This window comes from Plecotus auritus (assembly GCF_963455305.1).
Source record: "Plecotus auritus genome assembly, chromosome: 8".
Taxonomy (NCBI): Eukaryota; Metazoa; Chordata; class Mammalia; order Chiroptera; family Vespertilionidae; genus Plecotus; species Plecotus auritus.
Window position 1 is genome coordinate 11,681,493 of NC_137782.1, and position 13,295 is coordinate 11,694,787.

Genomic DNA, 13,295 nt, shown 5'->3' on the forward strand with positions numbered 1-13,295 from the left:
AGGTAGATGTCCTCTCTTATAGATGAGAGGTGAAGGCATGCCTCTGAGGTCTCGCATCTAGCAAGGAGACCCAAACCAAATCTACATGAGTCAGCACCCCCAAGGGGCCACCTACACATTTGGCTGGCACCTGGGCCCTGCAGTGGCTCCTGTGATGTGACTTCCAGAAAATGAAGGCAAGAGCAAAGAGGATGTCTGCCCACAGTGAGATGGTTTTAGGTTTTTAGGAGCTAAAAATCCTGCCTTCAAAAAATGCAATCCACCCGTCCTTCCTCTCTACCCCCGCATGTACTGGCTTCTCAGTGTGCTAGACACTCACAGCAGTAGATCATTCTCTCACCTCTAGGCGATCACTGCGGGCTCCAGTGAAAATGCAGACCGACCTGCCCTGTGTTCCCGGCCTGATCACCGACACCCCGGTTCATATAATGGGATGGAAGGATGGTAAACCTGGGCATACAAGGAGCTGCTTGAGGGTACTGAGAGGTGAGATGGACGAGGAGGCAGAGATGGTTTTCCCCAATGTGGGCAGAGTAAGCACCAAAGTGAAAATATGCCCGGGCTTCGGTTAGAAAAGAGTGTCCAGGACTCCCCTGCTATCCTGAGGGCAGTGGGACCGAAACTGTATGGTGGGGCTGTGGGAGGGAGCTGGCCTCCAGGGACCCTGCCTAGAGAGGCCCTACTGATCATCTTCCCTACTCTACTCCTGACCAATCGTCTCCTACCTTCTGGAACATGAGGGCAAAGTCTGAATCCTGCCCTTGGCCTGTCTCACCCTGTCCGCGCCTAGCCTCTCCAAGCCATGGCTATAGCTCACAGTTCAAAGGCACTGTGTTTCCTGCTCAGGGTGGCCAGGCCATGCCATCTGCTCCCTGGCACCCAGCCAGTTCAGAACATGTGTTTGCTGTGGCCACTCGGCCACCAGACCAAACACGCACACAGATCCATAGAGTAATTTTTTTCCTTAAAAACATTTCTCCTGTTTTGAGTCCACACGTGTCTTTCCTGAGTTAAGTGCCAGTCCTGACAAACAGAAAGCCTAAAGTTGGATTCTTTGTCCATGGACTCCTCCCCTTGAAGACCACACAAGGGCAGCCATATTCCTGAGGGAGGGCTGCACCATGGACAATGCTGGCTCGGGCGGCTGCTTCTGTTCTGGGCTCATCCGTTCACCTGCAGAGGTGACTCAGGGTATGGGGGCTCGCCCGCCCTCCCACGCATGAGTGTCGTGCACGCTCTCCGGCCTCCTGCCCACCCCTGAATCCCTCGGCTGCTGCACCTGTTCCAGGTGAGCCGGGGAACTCGAGCGTGGCAGGGAGAGCTCTCTCAGCCCCTGCCAGGCCCGACACACCCAGCAATTGTGGGAAAGGGCAGGGAAGATCAGAGAGGACTAAAAAGAGCTAGGATAGTGAAGGGTGGGACAGGCAGCACCTGTAAAGGACAGGGCGCTCCAAGGGTAAGAGTCAGGTGAGGAAGGTCCTGGGCAGAGGGGCCAGCCACGTGTGAACAGGAGAGAGGTTGGCCTGTTCAAGGGGCCGAGAGTCGGGGGTCTGGAAGTGCAGTGAGCAAGGGCAGGAGCGAGCTGGGAAAGGCAGGCTGGGCAGGCCTGTCTGGGGGGTGGGTGAGGAATAGGTCAGGCATAGCTGGCGTCGGTAGGGGGCTCTGAAGGTCTATTTGAAAGGTTATGTGCAGTCTAATAATTCCTCCAAAAACCTCTGCAATATGAATGTGCCAGTGACTGTATGTTTTAAGCTCCCATGAATTGTTGGTACTCTGGCTGTCTGTCTAGGCCTACTTGGAAAGAAAGGGCAAGTCCATCCATTCTGCATTAAAAATTTTTTTTAAAAATAGGTTTTTACTGATTTTAGACAAAGAGGGAGGGAGGGAAGAGGGAGAAGGAGGGAAAGAGGGAGGAAGGGGGGGAGGGGAACATCAATCGGCTGCCTCATGGGACAATGCTCAACCAACTGAACCACACTGGCCGGGGCCATTCCGCATTTTGAAGGGCACTAAGATGCCCTTGTGTGCTCAGAGAGCTGAGATGACCACTGGGAACACCGGGGACACCTTGGTCTTAATGTCACCCCTGGGTGCTAAGCACAGACATCTCTTCCGGGGACCCTAGGGCCTGCTTCCCCGAGTAATTTTTCTTCAGTTTGCTGATGTCTTCCCTAATTGAGTCCCTGCATCACTTCTGGAAACCTGGGGCTCCCAAAATACTCCAAACCATAATCGAGGCCACCTTGGCTTCCCCAAAACACACGCATTGGAAGAAATGGCTAAACTTAAATTACTGGGAAGACTCAGAAATAACTTTCAGAGCTCAGGGCAAATGCTGACTCAGGCAGGAAGGCTCCCTGGTATTTTTAAAACCTATGCTCCCGTCCCTGCTGGGAGCCCTGGGGAGTGAAGGGCACCCTCGTGTGCTGGGCTGTCCTCTGGGACGGGGGAGAGCTGGCAGCCGGAGGAAGCCCTCCCGGCCAGACTGCCCTCCGCTGAGCTGCCCACCGCCCTGGGCCTCACACTGTCCTTCCTCTCACTGGGTGCCCCCCCCCCAAAAAAAAAAAAATCTGGGAAATCTCTAGGCTGTTGCAGAGACTTCCTAAGTATGTCCACACATGAATCACCCGGACCAGGGATCTCCCGGCATGACCGACCCAGTGCAGGGGTGCAGAAGGCAGAGGAAGGGCAATCCTGTCTCTCGGGTCTTGTCTGAAATCTCACCGTTCAAACATGCCTCGAATCATGAGATAATCTTTTCCTCAATCCATTTGAAAACAGCAGCTCCCATCCTGCCCTCAACACCCTGGCACATGCCTTAATCAGGGGTGCATGGAGAAGGCCCAGCGTGCCGAGGAGGGGGCCGAGGACGTTTCCCAGCAGGAAACTGGGTGGTGGCACAGGCTCTGAAGTCAGACTCAGGCTCAGCTACTTCACCTCTGTGTGCTGAGCCCGAGTTAGTTTCCTCATCTGTGAAATGGGAATAAAAATAGCATCTCCCTGCCAGGGTTGTTGGAAAGATTATAGGAGCTGATATTGGTCAAGTGCTCATTCAATTGCTGAGTGGCTTCTAGGTGGGGACTGAGGTGGGCCCGGCTTGCCCAGGGGACTGAGGACCAGAACGAAGGGGATGCACAACCCACCCTATGAGTAAGGTGGTCCCAGCCAGCATCCCATCTCAGGCAGCCAGCATGCTGGGAGTATGGGGGCTCAGCAAGGCATGGTTGGGTGCCACGGTGCAGACTGGACCAGATTTTGTTCTGAAAGATATATACAGGAACAGCAGACATGGCTTTCTAGAACTTTCTGGAGAGTGTGCATGAGCTGGGCTGAAGACACAGGGAGCACTGGTTATTTGCAACGAAAGCCCCAACTGGCCTCTGGATTATTGGAATATTCCTGGGAGGTATGATTTTGTTTTCCTCTCCATCTTTAGCCCTGCACTCTCCCTAATGCCTGTGAGAGCTGGAATCAGGAGCCCTATTTTATACCTGAAAAAAATGGGGCTACACAAATGAGGGAAGTACCCTGGGACACACCACAAGGATGAAGACCAACATTTACACCTGCTGGTCCAGCGTTCTTTCCTCCCTGCACACTGCCCGGGGCACCGGGGTCCCAGGAGCAAACGACAGGAAGAAGAGGGGGCGGGGTCCTGTCTCTGGACTTAGAGCCAGGTGCCAGGATGGGACTTCTCATCACCTGCCATGGCATGTCACCTCTGGCATCCCTGCACGCGGCAGGGGGACAATGAGAAGAACGAGCTTGGTGAGGGTCCTCCTTTTCTCAGAATCTGCTGGCTGGTGGGGGATGAGCCAGCCTGAAGCCCAGTGAGCCCGGCCCAGGCTGGACTGCCCACCATCCACACTGCCCCGGGAGGCTGCGTGGCTTGGTGCAGAGGAGCCCGCAGAGCCGCCGGTTTCCGTCTGCTTCGGCAAGGGAGGCAGGGTTGGCGTTAACATTTGTGGGCCAACCTCGGAATGCCCAGCATTTCAGAAAAAAGGCACTAAAGCCCTCGAGGAGGAGTAATTAAACCAACTCCCGAGGCTGGTTCCTGGGGTCCATTCCACTTCCGGGACCCCAGGAACCAGTGGAGACCCTGAGGAGACGGCATTTATGTCTCCCAGCCGGCACTGCGCCTGCTCTCCTGCCTAACGGGCATGTGCACCCCTGCCTTTTCCCTGCCTGCGTCCCTGCCCCAGCGGGTCCTCCTTTGCCATCTAGGGTTATGGAGTCTGAATGAAATCTAACGGCTGGAAAAAGGGGAGGAGAGTGGAAAAAGAGGAGCAATGCTCCACTTCCCAGCAGTGGGCACACACTAGGAGATGCCCACTGCAGGGGGGCAGGCCCGGCATCCGGGTATCCCAACAAAATGAACAAAATGGTCCCACACAGATGCAGGTGCTGGGCGAGGGACACGCTGGTCCTTCCCTGGGGGACCGTGTCTGCTCTCCTATGACGTGTGATGCTGAGAGCAGGGCCTGGGCCATGAGGCACGTGCCAGGAAAGAGGGGCAGGAAGGGGTTCCCAGGTGAGTCACGGGCTGGCCTTGGCAAGGTGGGCACTGTCCAAAGGATGACCCGGCCGTCACAGTTGGCACACGGGCTGGGGTCTTCTCCAGGCAGCGCAGTGCCTGTGTGTCAGTCACACGTGGACCTGGACATCTGGCTTCAAGAAATGAGCTGCTCTTCTTTCCAAGGGAGCCCACGTGAGGTGGGCGTGGGGCGGAGGAGAGGAGCCTAAAAATAATTCCGATCTGACTCATTCTGCTTTGAATCTGACAGGGCTGCCTGCCAGGTGGGGGTCTGCCTGTCCCATTTTCTTATCTATCTTTAGCAGGGACTTAATGAGGGCAATTTCCTTGCTGGGATGGATATAAAGGCAAACCGCGGGCAGTGGCAGCGTGGATCTCTCTCATCGTCCCCTGGGTACCTGATGACAGGATGGCGGTGATGGTCACTGTAGGGCCGAACAGCCTGGAGGGCGTCAGGGACGTGCCGTCCCAGGATGGGGTAAATGAAGCAGCAGTCCCCGCCGTGAAACCCCAGCCAGGTGACAACAGGCAGAGGAAGGGGCCCCTGCTCTCCCCCTACCCCCCATTTCTGCTACAACCACCCAAACAAGATAAATTACTCAGGCCTGAAATGCCATCACTCCCATGCTCCTTGCTCTCTCCCTGTTTTAAAGAGCGAGCACAGTCAACCCTGGCTATTCTACAAAATCCCGAAAACACTGAATTAGCGACTACTGGACTATGGCTCCCAGGGGCAGTACCGGGTGAGGTTCCTGTGAGCCACTGCTCCCTGAATTTTCTCCAGCTGATCCACGCACAGCCTGTTTGATGTGAGCTTCTGTTTAAAGACCGCTCATTTAATATACATTGTTGACTCACTGTATCAACATTGAACTCCCGGCCAACAGCACCGCAACGCAGGCCCGAAGGAAGCTTATCGAACACGCATGTTCTGCGGAAGGCACACCACAGCCTGCTGGCGCTTAGGAGCACGAGACAGCACTTCAGCTCTAAGCCTGGGTGTCATGTTAAACAGCAAACTTCCCAGCAAAAAGCACACAAATGCGAAAAACACGGCATTACACGGATCGCTGAGAGGACGCGGTGCACAGTGTGAGAACTGAAACCAGGAGGCAGGGCATCTCCTTGTCCAACCTTGGCTGGGCAGGTGGGTGCCGGGCGACTCGAGTGTTTCCCCGTTCTGTCCACGAATAACCACGGAAACACTGTGAGTAGATGGAGGGTTGCAAGTGAACTGTAGAGAGTAGGTAGATTCTCAAGTATGCAATCCATGAATAGTGAGGATTGACGGTACTTCCAAAAGGGCCGAATGACTCATGTGGAAGAGCTGACAGAGATCCAGGCTCCATACTCGGTTAACTCCTGCTCAGCTCCTGGTGGGCACGATCCGGGACGTAGTCGTCTTCATGGGATGCAGGACTCCTGGAGAAGTGGTCTGAGGTGACAAGGGAGGGGCAAGCTCCAGAGAGCAACTGTGACTTAGAGGTGGGGAGTAAGGAGGCACTGGCATCGTCTCCCAGGGTCCTCCTTGCCCACAGCTCAGATGTAAAGAGGAGGGGAGTAAGGTGGCCTCCAGGATGGAACGAGCATGGGGTGCATTGTCAGGTGTGCCACGGAGTGGCTTCACAAGGATTAATGACAATTCTGAAATTACATTTTCGTATTTGAGTGCAGATACCCTGTTTGTCCCTGGAGAAAGAGTCTGGCACCCAAGCGGGCGGGGGTGGGGGGTGGTTGGCACATCCTGGCAGAGGAAGGGAAGGAGGGAGATCTTACTTGGTTCTACAATTCAGAGGACACCAAGCCACAGTGGTGGTCAATTGTAGCTGATGGAGGACCTGCTCACCCCAGAGCGCCCAGCATGTGCCCCTGAAGCACCTCCCGGGGACCAGGGATGGGTGGGGGGGGGGGGACTTCTCTGGAGCTCTCTGGGCACCCTGCCCTTAGGAAAACTGCCCTGGGCTAAGAGAACTCCCAGCCCAAGGTCACACCCACCCCTGAGCAGTCCCCATCCGATGACCAGCAGACATGGGGACATAAGGACCTGCCCCTTCACTCTAAAAAGTCACCCCGACTTCAGAACTGCCCGTGGGGTAGAACTTCTGACCCAGGCCACACTGCAGCTCAACTCCTCCCTCTGCCCAGTCCTGCCCTGCCCTCCCTGGACTCTATGGTCCCCAGGGCGCTCCTTGGTAAGTGTCCTGCCGTTGATCTCCATCCCAGAGTGGGCTTCCCTGGAAACACAGACTCTGACAGAGATCCGTTCACAGCCTCAGGCTGTTCATCTCTTCCAATGGAGCGGGGGCCAGCAGGAGTAGAGCAGATCCCCACACCCGGAGGTGAGACCCCAGCCCAGGCCAACCCAGGCAGTGGGTCCGCGCACGGCCAGGACTCAACCCTGTTCCGAGGTTGCTCCTCTGCCCTGCATCCCAATGGTGAGGAACTTGAGGTGGGAGACAAACCATCGTGGCCCCCCCCTCCCGGTCAACAGGTCTCCAACTTGGATGGGATGGAGCGCCCGAAGGCACCTTGCTCTTTGGGGAATGCATGAAATACTCATTCAGCATGTTTACATCACAAAATGCATAATTTTGTCTGGAATCAGCAAACATCTTTGACCAGTTTCCCAGAATAAACAAGTAGTTACCAGTTGTGTAAGTTTTAGGAACAATTCTAAGGAGTAAACCTTTGCACTGTTTCCGAGCTTAACCTTTATCTGATACATGGCGTGGGAGCAATCTGCAGAGCCTCTCCGGCGGGGCCTCCTTCCCACTGGCCCCCACAGAGGGCAGAGCTTAAAAAGTTGATCCAGGAGGTGGAACAACTAACTGATCCTGGGCACCCCGGAGGGGATGCAAGGCACAGCTCTCTGGGCTCCGGGGCAAACCCTGCACCCCTGAGACCAGGAGATGAGACCCACCCCTCACTGCAGACATCTACTCCACTCCCACCTCACGGCGTTTCCTGAGGGCCTCGAACCCCTCTGATGCGAGGAGTGAGCTGGTGCTAAGACCGTTCCTGGTACCTTACAAGGAGTAGCTGTGTAAGCCTCCCAATTATAGACCCATTTTACAGAAGAGAAAACAGAGCTTTCGAGGTAGGAGGTAATTTGCCCAGATCAGAGAGTTAACGAGCAGAGAAGGGTTCACGTCTAGTGTCTAATTCTACAGCACGTGCCTCAGACTTCAACTCCCCCGAACACCCTGAGTCCACCCCGAGTTGGGAGACGATGCGGACCTGCGGGAAGACTAGAGCCCAGTGTGTAAGTTCCTGCTCCAAGCTGTGAGCAGCCGTCCCTCCAATGTCAGAATCACACGCTCCACCAAGAGGGACTCAGGAGGCCTCTGGTGTTGGCTTCTGAGTCCAGATAACGAGGTTCTTACACTCTCTGGCTGCTGCTCTTCTCCTGAGCGTGCCCCGCCCGGGGACTCTGGGAGGCTGAGGGACAGACGGGTCCCTATTCTAGACTGAATAAAGGTGGAGCGCGGACCCGCACACACAACTCGCTCAGTGTGCGACTGCCGCCCGAATGGCAGGGCCTGACCTCCGATGGTCATGGCGTTTGCTCCTTGAGTGTGTCTTCGGTCCAGCTGAGCGTGCTCTCTCCCTTCCCGCTGGTTTCCTTGGTTTGGGGCCCCGGGACGGCGGAGGCAGCGGCTCCTCGGCTCTCCCTCTGTAGAAATCTCTCATGAGTTTACCGGTGAGAGCGTCCCTCCCCTGCAGCCTCTGTGTCTCTGGCCCCATCCATTAGCCTCTCCTCGCTGGACGCACTTTCCATCCCTTTAATCATCTTTATTGCCTGGCTTTGGACTCCGTCCCGGGTCCACATCCTTTGCGAGGTGTGCTGGCCTAACCCGGGCGTTTGTTAACACAGAGCGGCCCAGCGGAAGGGCAGCTTCCAGTGCCTCATGTCACGCTCCTCTTCCTACATTCCTGGGTCACGCCGCTGCCTTCCGGAGGCCTGCGCGGTCCAGGGGACTCCAGCTGAGCCGGGCGACCTGGCCTGAGTGGAGGTGGGGACCTGGATACTGAGCCAGGGGAAGTAGGTCAGAGGGTGCCTCTCACTCGGAAGCCTGGGGCCGCCCCCACTTCCAGACAGGCTCTCTGGGGACCATGGGGCAGGGGAGGAGGGACGCCAAGCCTCTGCACTCCCCAGCACCACCCCTGTGAGCCCCAGTCCCCCTTTAGGGGGGTGCTCCCCACATCTTCCGCCTGCCAGGGACCCAGAAACCAGGAATTAGCCTCTCTGAAGCTGCACAGCAAGGAGGGAGCACACAGCACAATAACCAGGGGCAGGGCTTAATCCAACTCTCCTGGCCCAGTGCTCCCTCCTCGTGTCACTGTGTAAAGTGCCCAGGGCTTCTCATCTCTAAGCCAGGGCCGCCCTTCTCCCAGCGCAGACCCGCTAAACCCGCCAGCCCATGACGAGGCATTCGGGTGCCCGGTCCTCCAGCCCCTCCTCACTCCTCGTTCAGAGCCGAGGGTGGAGGGAGGACCCGGGACCTTGGTCAGCCCAGCACTGATCTCAGGAGCTGCGCGAGGAACAGGCACTTCTAGTTCTCTGAGCAAAGTGTCGGCGGGGCTGCTTCTTGGCTCTCTGAGAACATTCTCTGTTCATTCAAGGTAAAACCACAAGCCTCGTCTTTATCTAAGAAGAAACCCCCTCTAGAGGAACACCTCATTTTAATTCCGCAGGCCGGCCTCCTTCCTTCCTCCCCGCTCCCTCCCTTTTTAATATTTCCATTCAGAAGTCACTTATATGCATGTTCAAGAAAAACAACACAAAACTGAAACCCCCTAATACCACTTTTGCACAAATGGCCACACACTGCAAAGACTGTTCTGCACTGGGGTTTTCCATTTGGAAACAAACCTGGAAGACCGTTCCCTGTCAGAACGCCTCGAAGGAAACAAAGGCAGCCCTCCCGGATGCTGGGCCAGCCTCGGCTGCTTGTTCCCACTCAGGGCTGCCTCAGGGTGCTGTTCTGGCCCCTGTATCGCCCGGGCTCTGGGGGTCTGGATGCCAGGGAGGTCCTGGTTTCTGCTGCTGTTCAATGCTCTGCAGGCATTCAGAGCAGCTCTGCATGCACATGCTGAGCAGGGCCGCCCGCACAGCAGAGCTGAGTCTGCTGGAGCCACCCTTGGAGACGAGATCTCGACACCTCTGGATCATGTGGGTCGTGCAGACAGACACCCTTGGAATGTGATCTCCGGTAGCCTCCTGAGGCCACTGTCTCAAAGCACCGCCGGCTACGTCTGCCTGGGCTGCTGCTGCTGCTGTGAGGTCAGTGGGAAGATCATTTCTCCTCCTGGACCGCACAGATGCCTCCTGGACTCGGGGAGCATCCTTTCTGGGGTCCACTGGGGGAAGCACAGCTGCCGCTGCCCGACGGGTTACCTACCAGCCCACGTGCCGAGCTCACAGGTATCAAAGCACGGGCCAGGAGTGATGGAGCTACAGGTGGGCGACGGGAAAATAAGAGCAGAAGCTCGAGACGCAGTCTCTCCTACCTTCGGTCATTTCTTCTCCTCCTGAACAGCTTCTTCGTGTGCGCAATCTCCACTTCATGGGGCATCGGGTGGTAGCCCTGGGGTGTGGGGAGGAGGGGCAGCATTAGCAACTTCTGAAAGAGCATAGGAACTTCTGGGACCAAACTAACCATCAGGATGTCTATGACAGCAGGAAATGGAGGGACACACAGGGGACCTTAGAATTCATTGTGTCCAGTCACTCAAATGGCAGATGAGACTGCTCAGGTCCAGAGGTGAATGAGCGGTTTTAGGTCATGCAGAGTTGGCCACAGGGCTGGGACCACATCCTGGACTCACAGGCTGTCCCACTGACCAGTCACTTCCCTCACAAGCTCCCCAACACACCAGGAATGTCAGCATCTTCTTCTCTTGAGTGACAGACGGGTGACAGGGCCAAGGAGAGGAGCCCCCTGCAAACCCTGAGCCTCGTGCAAAGGGGACGTGCTAGAACCCAGGTCCCTCACCCTCGTCCAGGGCTCCTGTGCAATTTTACCCAAGATCCTCATTCCTTATCCTCCCGAGGAGCCGTGAGGGGGAACATGCAAATAGCTAAGTGCCCAGGAGAAATCCTAAGGGTGGTCTTTTACGTATCATCATGACAACCACGTCTGTACATTTACTTCCCGATTGGAGAGACACTTTTCTGCTTATTACGTGGGGCTGATCCCAGAAATGCAGGCCCCAGGCGGGATTATGTGCAGAAGCTGGGCTGATGGCCAGCTCTGTTCTTACCACCTCCCTCTGCTCAGCAGAAAAGTATGTTCTGATGGAATGTGGGGAGAGCGCTGCTGATCCATTATGGACAACCTGGGGCCGGGGGTGGTGGTGTCTAGGCCTGGAGGTCTGGGAGGAGGGGGTGGGGGGCTTGAGTCTGGGACACCTGGGGACGGGCTGACTCAGTCCACAGGACCTTGGCCACGCTCAGGGTGAGAGAGGGGGTAACAGAGTCCAGTGTTCTGGAATGGTCCACGGCCCCAAACCCTACTCTACAGACAGGGACACTGAGGCCCAGAGAGCTTATGTGACGAATGAGGGAGGGACAGTTCTGTGGGGCCGGCAGCCCAGGCCCTTGGGGCTCAGGGTTCAGCCCCTGATCAAGGTGGGGAGTGTGTGGATAGATAATGGCAGCTCTGGCTGTGTCAGGACTGGCCAGTCTTGGGGAGCCTCCAAGGGAGGCACTGGAAGGGCAACAGGCTCAGGAGGACACAGGGACCCTGGTCCCAGTCTAGACCCCTACTGAGTTAGGGAGAGAATGACATGTCTCAAAATATGTTTTATTAACAGTCTCTCCCACCCTGGCCGGTGTGGCTCAGTTGTTTGAACATCATTCCGTGCCCTGAAAGGCTGCCAGTTCAAATCCCGGTCAGGGCATATGCCCAGGTTGCAGATTCGTTCCCCTGTCGGGGTGCATATGGGAGGCAGGCCATTGATGTCACATCAATGTTTCTCTCTCTCTCTCTCTCTCTCTCTCTCTCTCCCTCTCTAAAATCAATAAAAACATATTAAAAATAATAATAGCCTCTCCCTCCCACCCGATCTTGCCTTGGACAATGCAGTAAAAAAGGCTTGAATGAATTCCGGGCTCCAGGCAGCCACAATGGGCCTCTGTGGCTTTAGGATATGCTTTGTTTAATGGTCTTCTCAAAGGATATTATTTGCTTTCTTTAATACAAAACACAAACAAGGAAAAACACCAAGTCTTCCCCTCTCATTTCCCTTCTCCCACCCCGAGCAGCTCCGGTGGCCCCTTCCCTCCCTCTCTCGCTCCTGGCCTCAGGTCACTGAGGAACACATGGGTGTGCCGGACAGAGACAATGGAAGGAAGCAGAGGCTCCCTCTAAGCTGGCGGCCTGGATCGCGGTATCTTAGCTCGGAGCCCAGGCTGAGGGAGCTGTCCACGACTCTTGGCCCTCCACGAGCCCAGAAGGTGCCAGCTGTCCCGTCTGGGCCTCCGAGTCCTGGGCTCTGATCTGCATGCCGGCCTCCTCCCTGCCCACAATGGCCAAAGCAGGAGGGAGCTATCCTGGGGCCCAACCTCATGGAGTCCTAACTACAGGTGGCCTGGTGGGCATGTGGGACCGCTCTCCTAAATAAGCCACAGCGGAGAGCTCTGCGTGCACCCACCCATCCCCCAAATTAATATATATGCATGTGCGTATATAAACTAGTGTAACAGCTAAAGAATGGGTCTGGAGCTGAACTGACATTCACACTGGCTCTTCCTCTTGATGGCTGTGTGACTTTATAAAGGACCTAACCTCTATGTGCCTCAGTTTCCACACCTGTAAAATGGAGGAATAATAGCATCAGCCTCCTAGGGTCTGTATGAGGATTAAAGGAGTTGATAAACATGTAAAGTACATAGAATAGTATTTGTAATGTTGCCCACTCCATCCCCCTCCCTCTCCTCCTCCTCTCTCCCAGATCCCGACCTTGCTCAGGCTGAGTGTGCCAGGACAAGCAGGGCTGTTGGTCCCTGTCCTATGGAGCTCCCAGTCTTGGCAGAGAGAGTCCAGAGGTGTGTGCAGGGGAGGTGCGGTGGCGGGGGTCGCGGTGTGGGGGGGAGAGTGTGGGAAGCCCAGGTCAGGGAAGGCGAAGGGAATCAGCCCAGAGCCTGGGGCCCATATGGTGTGCTGGGAAAGGGCAGGGAAATGTGCTTACACCACCTTTCTGAGGTGGCAGACCAATGGGAGGCCCCAAATCAGCTGAACAAAGTGACACGGGTGATAGACAAAGCCTTGCATCTCTGAGGCCCTCCCTCCCCGGGGACAATCCAGGCCATAGAGGACTGGTCCCACCCACAGGCTACCTGTGGCCCCAGCCTATTGGTGAATACGTGAATAAGCCCTGCCTCCTTCGGGCACTTACATAGAACTTTCAGGCACGTGGCATACAATGGGGTGCACTGCGTTTACACACGCTTCATTGGAGAACCCTCTCCAACCAGCCCCTTTGTTCCTCAGACTCAAGCGGGTGGTTTGGTACCAAATGACTCTCATACTTTACAATGCTGCCCACACTCTCTCCAAAACAATGGCATCTCGGTGTCCATAGGGGTAAGTATGAGACCACTAGGAGAAGGAGGGAGGACCCCTGTGCTTAGCCACTTGCCTGCCATCAGACCGCCGCTGACCCAGGCTACCAGGTTTTGAAGTCGTCGGTGAGAGGTAAGACGTGCAGATACAAGTTCATAGCGGCATTATTTGTAAATTGCCTCAAATGGGAAACG

The 13,295-nt window shown here is 55.9% G+C and overlaps 1 protein-coding gene across 8 annotated transcripts in view; it reads right to left on the minus strand.

Annotated features, from left to right (window-relative positions):
- Nucleotides 1–13,295, minus strand: part of CTIF (cap binding complex dependent translation initiation factor) — a 236,832-nt gene that overhangs the window by 105,728 nt on the left and 117,809 nt on the right. For all 8 annotated transcript variants that reach the window (XM_080684486.1, XM_080684492.1, XM_080684493.1 and 5 more), the window contains one exon: nucleotides 10,046–10,122. In XM_080684486.1, coding sequence (XP_080540612.1) covers nucleotides 10,046–10,122 — 77 coding nt within the window. The remainder of the gene's footprint in view (nucleotides 1–10,045; nucleotides 10,123–13,295) is intronic.